Genomic DNA, 19,672 nt, shown 5'->3' on the forward strand with positions numbered 1-19,672 from the left:
GTGAAAACAGGCTCAGAGCGTTAGTACTTTGCCCAAGGTCACACGCTTGTTGGAAGTCATCTGCTTGTGGGATGTTGGGACCACCTTCCCACTTGACAGCTGGAGAGTCAGGTTCTGAAACTGGCAAGTGGGTGCTGCCCACAGGTAGGGCTACCCGGGTTGGCCGCTGACCCTGCTCCTTCCTGCTCTGGTTAATTCGTGGGTGGCAGCAGGAGTCTGCCTCTCCCCAGTGTTGAGGCCAGTTGGCTCTGGCTCAGCGCACTGTGATCCTTCACGTTTCTTCTCCTTTCTGGGTCTCTCTTTCCCCAGCCTGTGAAATGGGGCCACCAGTACGTACCTCCCAGGGCTGCGGTCAGGAAGGGAGACGGCCGGGGCAGCGCTCGCGAGGGCGGTGCCAATTGCTGGTGGCTCCCTGCCCCGGCCCGCGCGCCCCCCACCCGGCCCGCGCCTCCACACCGCCTCGGCGCGCAACAAGCGGGCGCTGCGGTCCAGGCGCCCCCCTCGCCCCTCGCTCTCCCTCCCGCAAGAGGCCCCGGAAGCCGGGCCGCCCCGCCCCCGCGCTCTCGCCCCGGCCCCCGCCCCCCGCCGGAGCCCCGCCCGCCTTCCGACGGGGGTGCAGCTCCAGGAAACGGCGCGCTCGCCGCTCAGCGCTCCAGCGACACGACGCGCCCCGGACGACCCCGCCGACGCAGTCAGACCACCCAGCGGGCCCCAGCGGCGGCGGCGGCAAGAGCGGCTCCGGGTCCCGCGCCTCGGACCCCTCTCCACGGACGGGGCGGGCGGTGCCGATAGGAGCCCGGAGGCCATGGGGACCTGGGCCAGGCCAGCGATCGCGGGCCAGCGGGAGCCCCGGGTCTGAGGAACGGGCGGCGGAGGCGGCAGGGCCATGACCTCGGTGTGGAAGCGCTTGCAGCGCGTGGGCAAGCGGGCCGCCAAGTTCCAGTTTGTGGCCTGTTACCACGAGCTGGTGGTGGAGTGCACCAAGAAATGGTGAGTGGGAGGGAGGCCTGGGGCACTCCCCAGACTGGCTGGGACCCCATCCGGCCTTGGGGGCCTGAGAATCCTGCCCCCAGTGCAGTGACCAAAGGCGCCGCCTACCCCAGCCTCGGCCCTGGTGACCCGGGCACAGAGAAGTGCCACTGCAGGTTGTGGTATCCCCGGAGCTGAGGGTGTGGGCAGCCTTTGGGGAGCGGAGGGCAGGACTTGCGACCTGAGAATCTGTCTGGGCCCACACTTGCCTCAACTGCACTCAGGGCTGGGGGAAGGGAGGCCTCCTGGTTTTGGCCAGAGGGATGGTTCAAGGTGGCATCAGAAAAGGGAGCAAGTTTTGCCGGTCTTTGGGTGGAGGGGCTGGGACGGCAAACACCATGGCCCTAGTCCAGCTCAGAACAAGGATGTTGCCCCTTCCTCCGCTGCCCATTTGTTGAACCAGAGGAACCACCCGCCCCTTCAGCCGGAGTGGGCGCTGGGAGGCTGGATCCGTCTCCACAATATCCTTAAAAGGGGAAACTGAGCGCTGGGAGGGATGAGGAGGGAGGCGGGGAGCAGCTTAAAAGGGCCTGAGGACTTAGGACGTTGTGGGTCGTGGAGGAGAGAGCCTGGGGAAGGCAAGGTGGTGGGGTGCAGGGAGATAGGTAAGGGAGTGCGGGACCCCCCAGCCCAGACTGCCAAAGGACCCGGGGCATCTCGTTCACATTCCCCCACCCGCAGCTGCCTGGGCCCCTGCGTCACACCCTAAATATACGTGCTTGCTAGTGTCAGCTTCCCCTGGCTGGATTAGGGCACAGCTGTGGGGGCCTCAGCCGCCAGGCGGGGCTAAATTTAGGCTCCCAAGTGAAAGCACAGGAAGGGACTAGGGGGTCCAAAGGGAGGGGAGTGAGCAGGAGGCCTGGGGTCCTTTGGGCAGCTGTCATATCCCTGATGTTGCCTGGGCCAGCCAGAGGGTGGTTCACACCACTCAGCAAGGCCCGGAAAGGACGGGCCGGCTGGGGTAACACAGCACAGGGCTGGAACTTGAACTCTGGCCTATGGCTTCTGCCTTCTGCCACAGCATCCTGGGTGAAGACGGGGACGCTGGGCACGGTCCGGAGAGCTGGCTGAGGGTGTGGGCACTGTCAACGTGTCTGAGTCACAGGCGGCGGGCAGGGCCTCCTGAGCTTTTTCGCCTGGAGCCCCGGCTAGGAAGCTGCCTCTGCCCAGGTCACGGCTCCCCAGGAGGGCGTGCCCAGCCTGAGTCAGGCTGCCTAGCCAGGCCCTGCCCTCCCTAGGCTCTCACTGTCTTCTTCCCCTTTCTGGGAAGTCCCCATGGCTGCCCTTAGCCATCGCCTGCAGTCTGGGGTCCAGGAGAGGCACTTGGCTCCAGGCTGGAGGGCTCTAGGCTCAGCTGTGTGCCCTTGCCTGGCCCCTAACCTCTCTGGGTCTCGGCATCCTCAGGGGCTGACAGGAGAGCCAGTTATCCTGGCTCGGCCTCCAGAGGGGCAGTGAGCTGGGTGAACCTGAGCGTCCTGGCAAGGGACAGGGTACAGGCAAGGAGGGCTCTTATGTTGCCATCTGCCTGATGATCCCCTAACCATCCCCACCCTCCTGGGCAGCAGTTGGCCCCTCCAACGCAAAGGGGCCCTCTCCCTTCCAGGCCCAGCCACGTGTCTGGGACTCGGCCCCGCGCAGCTGACACTCTCCTCTCGCTTTGTCTCTGCCTCTCCTCTGAGTCTGCCCTGGCATATGCTGTTTCGGCTTAGATGCCACCTTCTAGAAGTCTTCCCTGGTGCCCCTTGGGGGAATCGGGGGCCCTGCAAAGCAAAGGGCTGGGCATGGAAGGTCCTGGGAGGGTATCGAATGACAAGCTGACCCTATGCCTCTCTGCCTACTTCCCAACCTCTGCCCTCCCCTCCCGACCTTACACACACACCCCCATCCTGGGACCCTGGCACTTGCCATCCTCTCTGCCTGGAGCCTTCCTTCTCCAGACCCTCCTGACATGACCCATTCCCTGCCCCAGAAAGGTCTTGCCTCTCCTTTGCTTGGCTCTGCCCCCAAATTGGGCTGGGGTAATAGTATGCACTCTACAAGTATTTGTGAGTGAATGGGCTTCTTTTACTCTGAGGCTGGCTCTCTGTGTCTCTGAGTCTGTGTTTCTTGCAGGGTACTTGTGTTTCTGTCTGTCTCTGTGTGTGCCTGTCTCTCTGTATGACTTTCTTCATACTTCCTGCTGACCCACAGGCCTTTGCCCTCTGGCCCAGGCCTCACCCTGCCTCAGCAACCCCACCCTGCTCCCTGTGGCCCCAGATAAGGGGCTGTCTGGGCCCTGTCCTGGGGGAGGGGGATGTGGGCAGAAGGGAGACTGGAGGAGATAGAAAGGCCGGGTGGGCCTGACTGAGTAGCCCCCTCTCTCCGCTCCGCCTCCCAGGCAACCGGATAAGCTGGTAGTAGTGTGGACCCGGCGGAACCGACGCATCTGCTCCAAGGTGAGGGAGGATGTCAGCTGGGGGTCCAGGTTGGGGGTGGGGCCAATTGGGGGGGGTAAGTGGGTCAGGGCTGAGGGGTGAGTGGAGTCAGGTTCAGGTTCAGATCAGAATCCATAGAAGGGAGAGAAAGATGGGGTCAAGGTTGGAGATAAGGGCAAGGGGTGAGGGGGAGAGTTAGGATTGGGGGGAGGACTCAGACTGCTCATTGTAGGCCCACAGCTGGCAGCCGGGCATCCAGAACCCATACCGGGGCACCGTGTTGTGGATGGTACCTGAGAATGTGGACATCTCTGTGACCCTATACAGGGTAAGTCTCTAGCCCTCCTGCACAGATGGGAATGAGCCGGTGATTGCAACCCTGGGCAGCCACAGGAGGCCCCTGGTGCGTTATCCATCCAAGTAGAAAAGAACAGAGGGGTGAGACCAAGAATCATGGCAGGGGGCCTATTCAGTGTGAGTGGTCCAGGAGGTCTCCTTGGAGGAGGTAGCATTTAGCCACCACACGAAGAGAGCTGGGATCAGGAGAAGCCGGGGAGCGTACCTGCCAGGAGGGCTCAACATGTGTGAAGGCCCCACACCATCACCTCCTGAGCCAGCACAGGCTCTTCTCCCTGCCCTGTCCCCACCGCAGCAGCCTCTGTACTTACCGGTGCCCCCTTTTCCCAGGACCCACACGTGGACCAGTATGAGGCCAAAGAGTGGACGTTTGTTATTGAGAATGTGAGTGGCTGGGGCGGGCTGGAACCTGGGGTCTCGGGGACTCTGGGGCAGCACTGATGCTCCTTCTTCCTGCCCCCAGGAGTCCAAGGGGCAGCGGAAGGTGCTGGCCACAGCCGAGGTGGACCTGGCCCGCCATGCAGGGCCTGTGCCTGCCCAAGCCTCCCTGCGGCTGCGGCTGAAGCCCAAGTCGGTGAAGGTGGTGCAGGCCGAGCTGAGCCTCACTCTCTCTGGGGTGCTGCTGCGGGAGGGCCGCGCCACGTGAGTGTCCAGCTGCCCTCCTGGGCCCTAGTCTATAACCTCTGCCCGTAGCCCTCACCCCTGACCTCTGACCCCCAGGGATGATGACATGCAGAGTCTTGCGAGCCTCATGAGCATGAAGCCTAGTGACGTGGGCAACTTGGAAGACTTTGCCGAGAGTGATGAGGAGGACGCTAATGGTCCAGGGGGCCCGGAGGCGAGGGTTCGTGTCCTCCAGCCAGGTGGGCTCACAGCTGTGGACTGAGATCGCCAAGACCTAGGGAGGGTGGAGGATGACCCGGGCCCAAATCCACTTGCTCTTTCGGGGCAGGGCCAGCTTGTGCACGCCCAGTGGTCAGAGCGCACTATTGCCAGGTGGTCCCAACCTGCCCAGCAGCCCTGATTGTCCTGCAGAATGGGTTTCCAGTACCTCCCTGTGCCCCTGGCCCTCTCCTCACCCCCTGAGTACCTGCCTGCCCACGTACCTGCCCCGAGACAGCTGGGCCAAAAGCGCAGAGAGGGGCTGCAGTCCAGGCTTGCCACCCCTCACTACCCAATCTTGTCCCTCCCTTTTGCTTGTTAAGGCTTTTTTTTCCATTTGTCCTTGTTGGTCCTGTCTCTCTTTTCCTCTGCACCTGTGGGCCTGTCTCTTCTCGTAGGCCGTAGGCCGGGGCGGTTCCCTAAGGCTGGGGCGTTTCCCAGGTAGGCCCAGCATTCTAGTTGTGGGGAGGGGGTCAGACCTGCAGGGCCCTTCCCTGGGCTGACCTGCCCCCAATGCCCCACCCCCAGATACTTCTCGGGAGCTGAAGACACTCTGTGAGGAGGAGGAAGAGGGCCGATTTCGGCCCCGGCAGGCAGGTGAGGCCCAGGCTGGGGTTGGGACGGTGGAGACTGGACCTTCAGTCACAGGGCCCAGGCCTCAGCATCCCCCTTCCTTCCCCCCAGCTGCCAGCCCTTCTAGTGCTGAGGATACCAGCCCAGCCCCTGTGAGTGCCCCTGCGCCCCCAGCCAGGGCCTGCCGGGGCCAGGGGTCAGAACCAGCTCCTGTAGCAGGGGGCCAGGTGGGGCCCAAGGCCCCAAGGCCCCCCGGAACCCCACCAGAGACAAGGTGAGCTTTGGAGTCAGCCCCAGCCCCCCCTCCCCTGTCTACTCTTAAGAAGTTGCACACCCCTTGCCAACCTGCCTTTCCAGGGTCCCAGCAATCTGAGAGGTGGGGGGCGCTGAGAGCGGGGGGGCCAAACAAGCCCCTGCAATGCACCGTCCTGCTCTCTCCTCAGGTCCTCAAGACAGCCAGGCCAGGACGCGGCCCCCAGCCTGGCCCCTCGGCTCCGGAAAGGCTCTGATGCCCCCTGGACCCCAGTCCCCCAAGGGGGAGATGAGGCCCCCAACGCCTCAGGGGCTCCCCCAGCAGGCGTGAATTCTGCTGTGGAGACCCAGGCCTGGGCAAGCCCTCAGAAAGGGACAGAGGCCCAGGGAACCGGGCTGGGCCCAAGCATTGAGGACAGAGATTCCAGCAACTCTTTGGAAGGGCAGAAACCCAAGGTTGAGGAGGGGGGCATTGGGGACAGGCCAGAGGCTAGTGGGGTGGACATTGAGCATGGGTCAGGAGTCAGAGAGGTGAACAGTAAGAGGTCAGAGGTCAGAGCTGGGGAGGCTGAAGAGAGTTTAGAAGTTGGTCAGGTGGATGCTGAGCAGAGGTCAAAGCTGAGACATGTGGACACTAAGGGACCAGAGGCTACAGGGGTGACATCTGAGGCAAGATTCAAGGGAACTCCTGAGGCTCCTCCAAGGGGCTCTCAGGGGAGGACAGGGGTCAGGACCAGGGAAGAGGCTCCCACCATCCTGAGCCCACCCCCAGCAGAGCCGGCAGGGCAATCCAGGCATCTCAGTGACCTCAAGGGGGCCAGGGCTGCTGCAGGCCAGGAGAGAGAGGGTGCAGAGGTGAGGGGTGGAGCCCCTGGTGTTGTGGGGACAGGCCTGGAGCAGGGCCCCTCTGCTGGAGCAGCAAGCACCAGGCCCCAGGTGAGCCAGTACCAGGGGGCCCCACCAGCAGCTGACCAGGGGGTGATGTCCAGGGATATGAGGGTCTGGGAAGTAGAAACTGGGGATTTGAGGGATCTGGGAACAGAAACTGGTGTGACAGAATCAGAGTTATCGGGGACCCAGAGAACAGAAGTGGGTGGGTCAGGGTTCCCCGAGATAGAGACTGAGACAGCAGAAGTGGAGATATTGGGGACCCAGGAGACAGAGGCAGTGAGATCAGGGGTCCTGGAGTCAGAGGCTGCTGAGATGGCAGAGTCTGAGGAACTAGGGACCCAGAAAACAGAAGTCAGCGTTTTAGGGGTCCCGGGGGCAGAGGCCGGGATGGCAGAATGTGAGGTACTGGGGACCCAGGAAACAGAGGCTGTGGGTACAGGAGTTCTGGGGACGAAGACAAGGATATCAGAGATTGAGATACTAGGGATCCAGGAGATATCTGGGGGTTCACAGGTACTGAAGATAGAAGCTGATACAGCAGAATCTGAAATATTGGGGGCCCAGGAGACAGAGATGGGGTGTTCAGGGGTCTCAGAGATAAAATTTAAGATAACAGGGATGCAGGAGACAGAGTTACGGGGTTCTGAGGTCCCAGGGATCGAGACTGAGACGGCAGAAGCTGAGATACTGGAGACCCAGGAGATGGCAGCTGGGGGTTCACGGGTCCCAGGGATGGAGACTGAGACACTGGGGACCCAGGAGACAGAGGTTGGGGGTTCAGGGGCCCCAGGGACAGAGACTGAGACATTGGGGACCCAGGAGACAGAGGTGGAAGATTCACAGTTCTCAGGGCCAGAGGCTAGAATGGCAAAGGCTCAGGGTCTGGGGACTCAACAGACAGAAATTACAGTTTTAGAGGCTGAGAAGGCAAAGGCTCAGACTTCTGGGGCCCAGAGGGCAGAGACTGGACTCTGGGAGACCCTCAAATATGAGGCTTTAGGGGCCCCAGTCACAAAGCATGGAATTTTAGGGTCCCAGGGAGCAGAGGTAGAAACTACAGTTTTGAGGGGCCAGGAGGTGGAGGCTGGGACTTTGGGAGTTTCAGAAGCCATGTCTGGGGTTTGGGGGGCCGAGGAAGCAGAGACAGAGGTTTCAGGGGCTTCAGAGAACCAATCTGGTATTTTTGAGGCCCAGGAAGCAGAGGCTGGGGTCTCAGGAACCGAGAAGGGAAAAGAAGCTGAGGGAAACCTCCCAGAGGCCAGCCTGATGGAGGCGCAAGTGGCCAGTGGGGCAGGGGCTGGGGTGCCCAGGCCCTCGGGGGCCTCTTCCCCAGAGGAGCCTGAAGAGGACAGGAGGCTGCCGGGCAGCCAGGTAGGGATGGGGGCCGCCGAGGGCCCAGTCTGCTGCTTCCCACTAACCTGGGCTGAGCTAACGGCGGCTCTGCATGGACCCACCTGGCCGACTGGGGTGGGGTGGGACAGGAGCTCAGCTTCAAGGAGCCCCTCACCCCCTCCTCTCTGAGGGTGCCCTGGCTCCCCCGCCCTGTCTTCCCTGGGTTGCATGGAGCGGGATGCCCCAAAAGCTGATTTTCTGGGCTGACCTTGAGGTGTGGCTGCTGGGGGCCTCTGATATTGCCTGGGGGCCGCTGACCTTTTAGGTGACCTTGGTAGATAACACTGGAGCTGGAAACCCTTTTGCCTGACACTAAGGCCCTGGCCAGTGGTCCGTGGTGACTCCTGCAAACCCAGAGCTGGAGCTGTTTTGTGCCCAAGGGGCAGAGGGCACAAGTCCCACGTCCACATTCCCTAAGCCCATCCCTGTGTCCCCAGGCACCACCCACCCCAGTCAGCTTCAGTCAGTCCCTGCTGGAGTGGTGCCAAGAAGTCACCGCCGGCTACCGTGGCGTCCGCATAACCAACTTCACGACATCCTGGCGCAACGGCTTGGCCTTCTGTGCCATCCTGCACCGATTCTACCCGGACAAGATGTGAGCTGCCGGAGGGAGTGGAAATGAATGGGGGAGGCTGCCAGGAGGGAAGGGTGGTGTGAATCCAGCCTCTGATCAGCGCTCTCTCTGCAGCGACTTTGCCTCCCTGGACCCACTCAACATCAAACAGAACAACAAGCAGGTGAGACAGGGTGGGAGTGGTGCCTGGAGGGAAGGAGGATCCAGGCCTAAGCTAAGATTTAGGTTCCTTGTCCGTCTGTGTGTAGGAGAGGAATCTGTGGGCTTCATGGCCCCAGCTGTGGCTTTTGGAAGTTCTGCCACTTAGTTACCCTTTTGGTCTTTATATTTTTCGTTTTCCTGAGTTTAGCTTTGTTTTTTTTTAAGCATATTTCCACCAGATGGTTTTTCCCAAAAGCACCCCGTTTGGTGTGCAGTTGCTGGGTAACGCAGGGGCGGGCCATGTTGCTAGATTTTACCCAATAGGAAGGTGAAGGCGTTGTTGGCAAACCCAGGCGTGCCAGTCGCAGGGACCTCCTCGTCGTTCCGGGGCGGGGTGGCAGGGTCGCTGGCTGACCCACCGCCGATGACCCGAACGAACGCACCGTCCCTAGGCCTTTGATGGCTTCGCGGCCCTGGGCGTGTCGCGGCTTCTGGAGCCGGCGGACATGGTGCTGCTGTCGGTGCCCGACAAGCTCATCGTCATGACGTACCTGTGCCAGATCCGCGCCTTCTGCACGGGGCAGGAGCTGCAGCTGGTGCAGCTGGAGGGCGGCGGCGGCGCCGGCACGTACCGCGTGGCCAGCTCCCAGTCGAGCCCGCCCGACGAACTGGACACCGGCGGCCTGGCGCAGCGGCTGCGCGAGCACTGGGCCCAGGAGCCCCAGGAGCCCCAGGAGGCCGCGACCCGCGCGGACGGGACGGCCCCCGAGGCGGCCTCCAAGGACCGCGGGGCCGAGGCCGCCCAGGAGGCGCGCTCCGTGGAGGCCCCGGCAGACGGCCCTGGAGCCCAGGCATCCGTGCCCCCGACAGAGGGGCTGGTGAACGGGATGGAGGCGCCGGGCGCCGCGGGCGGCGTGAGGCTGCGGCGGCCGTCGGTCAACGCGGAGGCCGGGCCCGTGCCCCCGCCCCGCGCGCACGGCTCCTTCTCCCACGTGCGCGACGCTGACCTGCTGAAGAAGAGGCGCTCGCGGCTGCGGAACAGCAGCTCCTTCTCGGGGGACGACCCGGACTCGGGAGCCGCGGGAGCTGCCGGAGCGGCGGCGGTGAGTGCCCTCCAGCGGCGCGGGGGTCGGGGGAGCAGGGCAGAGCAGGGGCGGGTCTTGAGGGACCCCAAGGGCAGGGCTGGCGCGGGGCGGGGGGTGGTGGCTTCAGGGCGGCCGGCCTCTGCAAGATGCGGGGAGGCGTCTGATTTGAGGCACCGGTGCTGCGGAAGTCCCTGTCGAGGACGAGGTGGCTCCGCCAACTCCTCAGCGGGGGCGCCAGTGCCCAGGCCGGCGGCCCGGCGCCAATTTTTTTTTTTAATGAATTTATCTATTTATTTATTTTTGGTTGAGTTGGGTCTTTGTTGCTGCGCGTGGGAGCAGTGCGCGGGCTTCTCATTACGGTGGTTTCTCTTGCTGCGGAGCACGGGCTTCAGTAGTTGTGGCTCGCGCGCTCTAGAGCGCAGGCTCAGTAGTTGTGGCGCACGGGCTTAGTTGCTACGTGGCACGTGGGATCTTCCTGGACCTGGGCTCGAACCTGTGTGCCCTACCTTGGCAGGCGGATTCTTAACCACTGCGCCACCAGGGAAGTCCTGCCGCTGGCTTTTGCTGCCAGCCTTGGACAAGATGCAGGCTAGTGATTTTTAACGCTCGGCAACCAGTTAGTGGAATCAGGTTGTAGCAGGAAGTTCCCAGAAGGTTCCGTGTAGTCAGCGCTCTTCATGGACTGTTAAGTGGGTTGGGGCGTTTCTTTCCCTGCTGGTGGCGCGGGGTCTGCCGGCAGCCACCACTTTCCTGTAAGCTGGGAACAGGGTTTCTATACTCACGGGAGCTCTCCAGGGCCGTCCAACCCCAAGATACTCTGACTTGGATCCTTAACTCCAGACACTGGAAACCAGTTTCCTCTCTTCTCTGATAATGTAAAGTTGGAGATGGGAGACTCTGCTGGGTGCCCACGTTCCCCCATCCCTTGCAGGTCTCAGGTCAGCCTCCCAGGGTGTCTCATGGTCATAAAGAGGAGATGGTTCCAGAGAGGGCAGGGATTTGCTCAAGGACTCACAGCCACTGAAGTCCCGGCCATGGGCTTTCCAGCAGCACCGTCCTGGACAGCAGGGGCAGCTCTGTCAGGCTGCTTCAAGCCTTCAGCTGTCCAGGCATGACCCCTAAGTTCTAAGGAAAAGAGGGAATAAATTGGGAGAGGCTTTTTGGAAGAAGCAGCCACTTGAGCCAGGCTGATAAGACGGGCAGCTTTTCCCAGGTGAAGAATCGGAGGGCTGGTTCTCAAGAGGTGGGACCTCACAAGTAAAAATGTGGCAGCAGGAAAGCTCAGGTCTCATTTAGGGAACTGCCAGCCACCTCCCTTAAGGTCCGCAGGCGGTGATGAGGCTGGCCTGGAGAGCAGGACCCCTGAGTGCAGGGTCACAGGTGCAGCATTGAGCCTATGAATGAGAAACAGGAAGGGCATTAGAGGCACCCATAGGAACTGTGCTATCCTGGCCTGTGTTGGCCTCTGGCCAAAGCTGCCTTAATGTGTCTCAATGGCTCTTTATATCTTAAAACAGGAGGCTCCATCTTTCTGGGCCCAAGTCCCAGTGTCTGGTCCTTCCAAGCCAGGCCCCCCTCCAACCCTTGTCCCACAGGAGATATATGACCCATGGGGCTGGAGGGGATGCTTCCTCATTGGCCACTCCCATCCCCCATCCTCCATGCGTACAGGAGGAGGACGTAGGGCCTGCCCCTGGCCTGCGAGCTCCCAGAGACCTGGATAGGATGAAGTCAGTCGCCTTGAAGCTGGGGCAGGGCTGAAGCAATGCCATGAGGAGGGCAGGGTGCCTCTGCTGTGGCCCAGCAAGTCTTCCTGGAGGAGGGGCCACACATGAGGGTGTAGAAAGGGGAATTTGGGTCAGACATGAGGAAGCGTTGGAATTCCCATCAAGGCTGCCATGAGTAAGCTTAGTTGCTGCTGAGGTTGGGGCTTCTCCACTCCTGCATCTGCCTGCCCTATTGGTTGAGCACTTGCTTCATGCCTGGTCTGCCCCCTCAACCCCTCAGCAACTGCTCCTTCTAGGAAGGAACAGTTACCCCCTTTTGCAGGTGGGAATGTTGAGGCTCAGGGATATGAAAAGATAAAGGGAGTTGATACTGGTGTGAACCCCGGTTCTGACACTGAACTCTAAAATGGCGCCCTCTACTGGGCCCAGCACTATGAACTGGCTGTGTGACCTTGGACGAGCCACTTAATCTCTCTGTGCTCTTTTCCTGAGGATGAGAAGTAAAGACATGAAAGCTTTTTGCAAAGTGGCATTGAGGTACTCCTGCAGGGTGTTGTCAAAAGAGGGGAACTGTGAGGGACTTCCCTGGCAGTCCAGTGGTTAAGAATCCGCACTTCCACTGCAGGGGGCCCGGGTTCGATCCCTGATTGGTGAACTAAGATCCCACATGCCGCATGGTGCAGCCGAAACAAACAGACAAACAAACAAGCAAACAACAAAAAAGAGGGGTACCCCAACCTGAGTGTACTCTGTTAAAAAATTTTCTTTTAAAAAGGGGGGGGACTGTGTTTTTCCCCAGATATCTTTCTGGAGCCCTGCAACCCCCAGGGGCTTGTATGTCCTTTACATACAAGGACACAGGCCCAGTGGGTGTGACTGGGCCAGAGGCAAACAGCAAATTGGTGGCCAAGCTTGGGAACAAACTTTTGGATTAGACAGCCCTAGGCCTGGGCCGGCCCTGTTTGAGTGTCATTTCTGACCCTCTGTTTCCTCATCCATAAAGTGGGGATGGTGACCTTCCCCGCCTCACAGTGTTCTTGGGAAAACTAAATGAGTCGATGCACATACAGCACCCAACACACAAATAGATGCTTAATGCATATCAGCCATTACAGTTAACCGATGCGCCCTGAGTGCATTCTCTGGACCCCAACCTGTCTGCAGGGGCTGCTGCTGCTTAGGGAGACAGGCGTAACCAACAGCTGTGACGAGGGAGGCCCTGGGGGCTAGGATGGCAGTCGGGGAGGCTTCAGGAGGCCTGAAAGTTAGGGAGGGAGGAAGAAAGCCCTGTGAAGGGGCCCCTGGAGGAGGTGGGGCCAAGCTGGGTCAGGAAGGTCGAGTTGGCGTCCAGCTGCCCAAGACAGAGGCCGCTCCAGGCTGAGGAAACAATTTGGGGAAGCGAAAGTCCACCACTGGGGCCGGAGGGTGGCATCTGGGTGGGGCCCGGGGCAGTAGGAGTTGAGGCTGGATCTGCCACCAGGCCGTGGCAATGAGGCTGGGGGCTGAGAGGGGGTGTGAAGAGAGTGACACCATCGGGGGCGAAGGTTTAGGGAGACCCTTCAGTTGTGGCTTGAAGGTAAAGTCAGCAGCCAGGGCATGGGGGGAGGCTGGTGAAGAGGCTGCCACCTACCCAGGCCAGAGAGGAGGGCCCCTGAGTAGGGGACGTCCAGGGCTGCCTCTCAGAGTCGCAGGGTGGGGGTGGCTCAACACTTTCAGAGTCGCAGGGTGGGGGTGGCTCGACACTTTCTCCCCACCTCGTGACCTGGAAAGGTGGCCAGAGCAGGAGCCATCAAGGGGGCCTGGCTATTAGCTGAGCTGAAACTTGGGGGCCCCCAGGGCTGACAGTGCCAGCAAGTTGCCAGGGGAGGGGCACATGAGGGGCCAGCGCTGCCCTTCCCGGCTGAAATTGGTAGGTGCAGCTGCCTGTTCTGTTCCAAGTGTTATTCGGCGAGCACAGCGTTCTCTAGGTGTGGGGACTGAGAAGTGGGAAGGTGCCCCGTTTGGCCAGGAGACGGAGGTACTGGTTGCCACGTCAGCTCAGCTCAGTGTCACTGTGCAGGGCCCTGGCCATGATGGAGATGCTAGCACTAGGTGACAGAGTCTGAGGTGACCTGAGGGAGATTCATGGGGGAGGGGGCAGAAGGGGGAAGGAGAGGCCCCAGCTGGGCCCCTCACAGCCTTTCACCCCCGACTCACAAAAGCCCTGTGAGGCCCCAGGAACGAGGACTGCGAGGCTTGGCCAGTGGGAGGGGACTGGCCCAGGACCACAGGGCCGGAGGTGGTGAAGGCCTTTGCTCTAGGAGGTGCTTCCCCAGAAGGGATGGGGGTGGAGTTCTGTGCATGCAGGACCTCGAAGCTGCAGGGCCTGGAACTGAGGTCCCCCCCTCCCCTGTGTGAGTGGGGCTCCGGCTGGCCCCAGGGCGGGCTGTTGGGGAGCCCCTCCAAGCCCTTACTTGCCTCCTCCTCCACAGGAAGTCGTGAGCCCTGACCCCAGCCCTGCCCCACAGCAGGCCCCTGGTGAGTAGTTTTGAAGGAGTGGCGACTCACCCGAACTCAGGCTGCTCACAGAGCCTGAGCTGGGGACCTTCTGGGGGCAGATGTCAGTTGGGGGTGCCGTAGCCTGGTATCTGTCCACAGGTGGGAGTCCCCCATTGGAGGAGCTACCCCCAAGCCCAGCGGAGGAGGCTGGGCTGGTAAGGAGGGCTGAGGTGGGAGGAGTGATGGGTGGGCTTCCTAGGCAGGGCTTGGGCTCAGCCCACCCTGTCCCTTGCCCCTGCTTTCCACCCCAGCAACGGTTCCAGGACACAAGTCAGTATGTGTGCGCAGAGCTACAGGCCCTGGAGCAGGAACAGAGGCAGATAGATGGGCGGGCGGCTGAGGTGGAGACGCAGCTGAGGAGCCTCATGGAATCAGGTGGGGCGGGCATCTGGAGTCCACACCCCAGCACGTGCCACCACGGCTACCCCACCCTGCAGCTCTTTCTGACCCTGGGAGGAGTGGGAGGAGACAAGGCTGGGGTCATCTCCCCATTTACAGCCGGGCACCCTGAGGCCCCCCGGCCGGGAAGCAGCTTGCTGGAGGCACACAGCTCAGGTTTCTGAGATGCCACAAGGGAGCAGACACCATCCCCCCACCCCCAGCCTCCCTGCTGCTGACACAGGGGTCAGTGGCAGGCCTGGTGACTGCCCTGGACCGATTCAGGTGCCAACAGGCTGCAGGAGGAGGTACTGATCCAGGAGTGGTTCACGCTGGTCAACAAGAAGAATGCTCTCATCCGGAGGCAGGACCAGCTGCAGCTGCTGTGAGTCCTGTGCTTCCCTGTCCGGGCCCCACCTCTGCCCACCCAGGGCCGGCAGAGCGGATGGAACCTTAACGACTCTAATTAGAACTGTTCACTGCTCTCTTCTTTCTCTGAATTTTTTTTTTGAAGAAATTGCTCAACCATCTTAATTTTTCCCCTAATTTCCTGTATAAAGTGTATACTTCTTAAACTGGTACTATTTTTATGAATGAGAAAATCGAGGCCCAAAGAAAAATGTGGCAGGTCAGTGCTGAGTGCCCCAGTTGGACCCTGTTCCTTTACAGGAAGGAACACTGAGCCTGAGAGACAGCTGAGCTGCTTTCCTGAGTGGGCTCAGGAGCAATTCTGGGCTTCATGGCCTTTATAGCCCTGCATGGTGGAGGTGGTTTTGCCTCCCTTTTACATCCTGGGTCATTTTTCAGAATAATTTTAGTCCAGTACTTGCTGCTTATGAATAATATCCATCTGAATAATCCTTCTGGGTTGTTTCTTATTTGTTAAAAAGGGGGTGGGATGAGGGGAGGAGACGATATAAACCCCCAGCAGCTGGGGAACAGTTGAAACAAGAGGGACTTCCCTAGCGGTCCAGTGGTTAGGACTCCGTGCTTCCACTGCAGCGGGTCGGGCCGGGGTCTGATCCCGCATGCTGCCCCAAAACCAAAAACAGAAGAGATGATTCCAAGCTGGGACTAGGGTATAGCTCTGACCTCCATCCAGCCATCTATGGGAACTGGCGGTGAGGTGGGGGGCGGGGGTGCCAGGGAGCGGTCCGAACCCTGGGCGCTCCCTGCCATTCCTCTCTCCCTGACCTGGCACTCCCCCCCCCACCCCGCAGCATCGAAGAGCAGGACTTGGAGCGGAGGTTCGAGCTGCTGAGCCGGGAGCTACGGGCCATGTTGGCCATTGAAGGTGGGAGATGGGGCCCGGAGGCCGGGGACCAGGACCGGGCAGGGGCTGGCGCTTCCTGACCCTCAGCCTCCTCTGCCCTCAGACTGGTTGAAAACGGCCGCGCAGCAGCACCGAGAGCAGCTCCTGCTGGAGGAGCTGGTGTCGCTGGTGAACCAGCGCGACGAGCTGGTCCGGAACCTGGACCAGAAGGAGCGGACGTGAGTGGGGCCGGGATGTGCTGGGAGCTGGGAGGCCCCAGAGGGGCTCTCGGAGGCGTGCTCTGTCTGGACCCCGGGGGCGGCCTGCCTGTGGGGCCCGACGCTGGGGCTGACTTGAACCCGTCCCCTCCCAGCGCCCTGGAGGAGGACGAGCGCCTAGAGCGCGGCCTGGAGCAGCGGCGCCGCAAGCTGAGCCGGCAGCTGAGCCGGCGCGAACTCTGTGTGCTGAGCTGAGGCCGCGAGGGCCCGGACGTTTTCGCCCCTCCCGGTCCGTCCAGACCGCAGCTTTTCTCCCCGTCGCGCCCGGTCGCCGCTTCGGGCCTGCGCTCCGGAGGACCGGACCCTCCCCGATGCCGCGCGTGGCCGGTAGGGGCCGTCGTCACCCTTTACCAGGAGGGGACGCGCGGCCCTTCAGGCCCCGACGGACAGGGGCGGCTGGGCGGCCGTGCCGCCCGGGCGTATTTATTAGTCCGTGTGAGTGTGTGTGCGTGTGCTCGTGGTGGGCTGGGGGGTCCCAGGCACGCCCCCCAGAACCCCTCCCCGAGGGCAGGACCCGGCCGGCCAGCACCGAGGGAGAGGGACGGCTCTTGAACTGCCGCATCCCCGCCCTCCCCCTTCTTCCTGTTCCTCGCGAGCAATAAAGTTAGAAAAGGCCAAGCCAGTGCTCCGGGGCTTTCTCAGGACGACTGGGGCTTTCAATAGACGGAAGGGGGTGGGGTCTCGGCGGATAAGATTGTCTGCGATCCTTACTGGGGCTGTGTGGAGTTGAGGTTCTCAGATGCCGGCGGAGGCGAGACCAGAAGCTTGAACTCTGCTTTCGAAGGATGATGGGGTTTGGGTTGTTGATCGCTGTAGGGAAGTCCCATTTCGAAAGGAGACGAAAATAGTCGGCGGTGTTGCCCGTTTTATTTTTTATTAACACATTCCCTGAGGTCCTCACATCCATCCCTTCCCCTCCCACCCCCAGAGGCTTCCCCAGCCACTCCCGAGGGCTTCCCCTCAGGCTTCTCCACCTGAAAGGAGCTCAACTCCATCACTGACATCTGTCAGCAAGCTGGGGCCCGTTCTGGGGCTGCTGCTGAGGGTGGCAGGGTGCTCAGAGCCAGTTCATCCTGGCCTAGGATGCCACCTTCGTCCTCAGCGTTCAGAGGGCCCCCGGACCTGAAGAACTTCACCATGGCACGGACCTGGGGCAGCTCCAAGAACGTCTCCACGGTCAGCAGCATGGCCAGGAGCCCCAGGAGCAAGTACCCTGGGGAGGAGAGGTTACTAGGGCAGCGCTCAGGGTGCTGACGATGCTCCCCACTCCCTTCCCAGCAAGTGACCAGCCCTCACAATTCTCTTAGCACTTCGGACTAAACCTCCCACACCCTGCCCTGGGGCAGGGTCCTTCCAACCCGTGAGGCTCAGCCTCCCCAGTGGCTTATGGGAGTTGTAGTCCAGGCTCCTCTTCCCTCCTCTCCTCCCTGTCACGCTCCTTGGCAGCTGGACTCACCCAGAAGTGCGAACTGGCCAAGGTAGTAAAGCACTGGATGCAGGCCATGGTCATGGCCAGGCAGCAGGTCCCCCAGGCCGATGGTGCTGAGTGAACTGAAGCAGAAGTAGATGGCCTCCAGCAGGCTGCAGTCGCCCCGCAGACCCCACAGCACCAGTGCTGGCAGCAGCACGAAGATTCCAGCCACTAGCAGGCCCGATCCAGATGCCTGCAGTAGCGCAGCCGTGGCCGGCGTCAGCTGCCAATGGGTGGCTACCCAGGCACCCGGGTGGCTGAGCACAGGCAGCAGGCAGTGGCACAGTGCAGCCACAAGTGCTAAGGAGGCGGGCAGCCCCAGGGCCGTGTAGACCACACAGAAGGCCTTTCCACCGGCCGATAGTGGGGCCATGTGGCCGTAACCTGGAGAGGAGAGAGACATGGGTAATGAGGACCTGAGTGGGATGCCTGCCGGGTACCCACTTCCTCCAGCCTCCCTCCGGTAGAAGGCTGCCCTCTGGTGGCCGAGATTGCTGGAACTGTTCAGGCAGGGGCTCTGTCTGGCTCTGCTCTTCATTCACTTGGGGTCCTACTCAAGTCCCTTAACCTCACCGGGCCACTCTTATTTTCTGGAACAAGAAAGGATTAAAAGAGACAGTCCCCTCAGGCCTCTTGTAGCTGGGACAGTTCTGAGAGCTGCTGTCCTACCCCAAGGCAGCCTGGCTTCCTGAGAGATTGCTCAGCTCTGCCCTGGACTCCCACTTCCAAACCCACCAGGTGAAATGTTACCCCTTCTTTCATTCCCTAAAGGTATATCAAGTTATCCTGGGTGCCAGGCCTTGTGCTGGAATCAGAGTCTGCCCAGGCTCCAGTGGGGAAGGCAGGCAGGAAAAACAGTCAGGACACCTGACACGAAGGGCTGCAAAAGAGGCAGCGCACATGAGAGAAGGCATTCAAGGCTGGAAAAGTGTGTGCAAAGGCAGGGAGAGGTGAAAGAGCGGGGCATGCTGGGGGAACAGGGTCGGCTGGTCCAGGGCTGTAAACACAAATACCTAGAGGAGTCAGAAGTAAGACAAAAGGGAGTGGTGGGGACTGGGGTGGGCTGGAGAGCATGTGCTCTGTCCCCAGGGCAGGCCCTGTTCTACTCCACAAGGATTCTGGCTCAGTGCAAATAGTTTTCCCAATTTTTCCAAAAGAAGATAGAAAATGGGGCTTCCCTGGTGGCTCAATGGTTAAGAGTCCTCCTGCCAAGGCAGGGGACACAGGTTTGAGCCCTGGCCTGGGAAGATCCCACATGCTGCGGAGCAACTAAGCCCATGCACCACAACTACTGAGCCTGTGCTCTAGAGCCCGTGAGCCACAACTACTGAAGCCCACGTGCCACAACTACTGAAGCTCACACACCTAGAGCCCGTGCTCTGCAGCAAGAGAAGCCACCGCAATGAGAAGCCTGCGCACCACAACGAAGAGTAGCCCCCACTTGCTGCAATTAGAGAAAGCCTGCGCACGGCCAACGAAGATCCAACGCAGCCAAAAATAAATAATTTTTTAAAAAGATGGAAAATGGCCTTTAAAAAATATTCAGACACTTTGCAGGACAAATCCCCCCAGGGCTGTGGGTCCCATTGCTTTATTCCTCTGGGCCTTCACACATGCTGTTCCCTCTGCCAGGAATTCCTTCGTGTCTATCTCTGTGCCCTCTTGCCTTGGCTACCATCTCACGGGGACTTCCTCCCCTGGGAGCCTTCCCCCACACTCCTTCTGGGATGGTGGTCCTGTATTCCCTGGGTTCACTCCATTTCCCTCCATCCAAGAATCCATCCCATAATTCATGTTCCCAGTCTTGCCTCAGGCCCGCAGGGTCTGGGCACCTCTCCTGGGTCTCAAAGGGTGCCTGGGGGTGGGACTGAGGAGCCCACACCCCTCCTGGCAGTTGAAGTTGAGGCACTAGTTGGGGTGTGTTGGTGTGGGGAACCCCAGCTGTGATGACAGGCCTAATAAGGCCTGGGCTCTGTCTAGCACTTTGGGGCTGGGGGAAGGGCTGCACCCCCAGGGACCCCAGGTAGCAATGGCCTCAAGCGCCCCATCTTGCCCGGCCTCCTGGTGGCCTTACCTGTGGTGGTGAGGAGGCTGGCAGTGAAGAGTAGGGCTGAGGGCAGATCCCAGTTCCTGGCCTGGGAGCCATTGCCCAGGCTGGAAACCCCGTGGGCCTGGGCTGCCAGGGCGGTGCCCAGCAGTTCTTCCAGTGCCCTGGGTGGCAGGCAGGCCCTGTACTCGGCCTGGAAAGTGGCCAGCTCGGCCCTGAGGTTGGCCTGGAGATGGAGTGCTGGAGGCCCCTCCAGGGCCTGGAGCACTGCAGCCCCAAGCCCCAGGGCTAGCAGGTGGGCCACAACCAGTAGCCCATATCGGGCCCAGGGCCTCAGAGCCCCCATGGTGTGCCGCCCAGAGTCCATCAGAGGTGCCCTGGGAGCCGACTG

The 19,672-nt window shown here is 61.1% G+C and overlaps 2 protein-coding genes across 11 annotated transcripts; one reads left to right on the plus strand and one right to left on the minus strand.

Annotated features, from left to right (window-relative positions):
* Window positions 1-591: 591 nt before the first annotated feature.
* EHBP1L1 (EH domain binding protein 1 like 1) lies at window positions 592-16,381 on the plus strand. 10 transcript variants are annotated; one of them, XM_032640012.1, is made up of 20 exons: window positions 592-990; window positions 3,407-3,464; window positions 3,676-3,771; window positions 4,131-4,184; window positions 4,264-4,442; window positions 4,521-4,663; window positions 5,211-5,279; window positions 5,367-5,529; window positions 5,699-6,443; window positions 7,587-7,769; window positions 8,228-8,385; window positions 8,479-8,527; window positions 8,958-9,608; window positions 13,789-13,834; window positions 13,955-14,010; window positions 14,107-14,230; window positions 14,519-14,618; window positions 15,454-15,527; window positions 15,610-15,724; window positions 15,859-16,381. In XM_032640012.1, the coding sequence occupies exons 1-20, from the start codon at window positions 887-889 to the stop codon at window positions 15,956-15,958; spliced, it is 3,267 nt and encodes a 1,088-aa protein (XP_032495903.1). In that variant the 5' UTR covers window positions 592-886; the 3' UTR covers window positions 15,959-16,381. The 10 variants fall into 10 exon arrangements, with proteins under 10 accessions (XP_032495903.1, XP_032495904.1, XP_032495902.1 ...); XM_032640013.1 differs by having other exon boundaries at window positions 7,593-7,769; XM_032640015.1 differs by having other exon boundaries at window positions 593-990; window positions 5,699-5,963.
* A 143-nt stretch (window positions 16,382-16,524) lies between these two features.
* On the minus strand, window positions 16,525-19,629 carry KCNK7 (potassium two pore domain channel subfamily K member 7). The gene is made up of 3 exons (XM_032640021.1): window positions 19,309-19,629; window positions 17,220-17,618; window positions 16,525-16,976 (listed from the first exon to the last, which is right to left on the minus strand). Exons 1-3 carry the CDS (start codon window positions 19,625-19,627, stop codon window positions 16,771-16,773), a joined length of 924 nt encoding a protein of 307 aa, XP_032495912.1. The 5' UTR covers window positions 19,628-19,629; the 3' UTR covers window positions 16,525-16,770.
* Between the last annotated feature and the right edge of the window lie 43 nt (window positions 19,630-19,672).

This window comes from Phocoena sinus, chromosome 8, assembly GCF_008692025.1.
Source record: "Phocoena sinus isolate mPhoSin1 chromosome 8, mPhoSin1.pri, whole genome shotgun sequence".
NCBI classification, from domain to species: Eukaryota; Metazoa; Chordata; class Mammalia; order Artiodactyla; family Phocoenidae; genus Phocoena; species Phocoena sinus.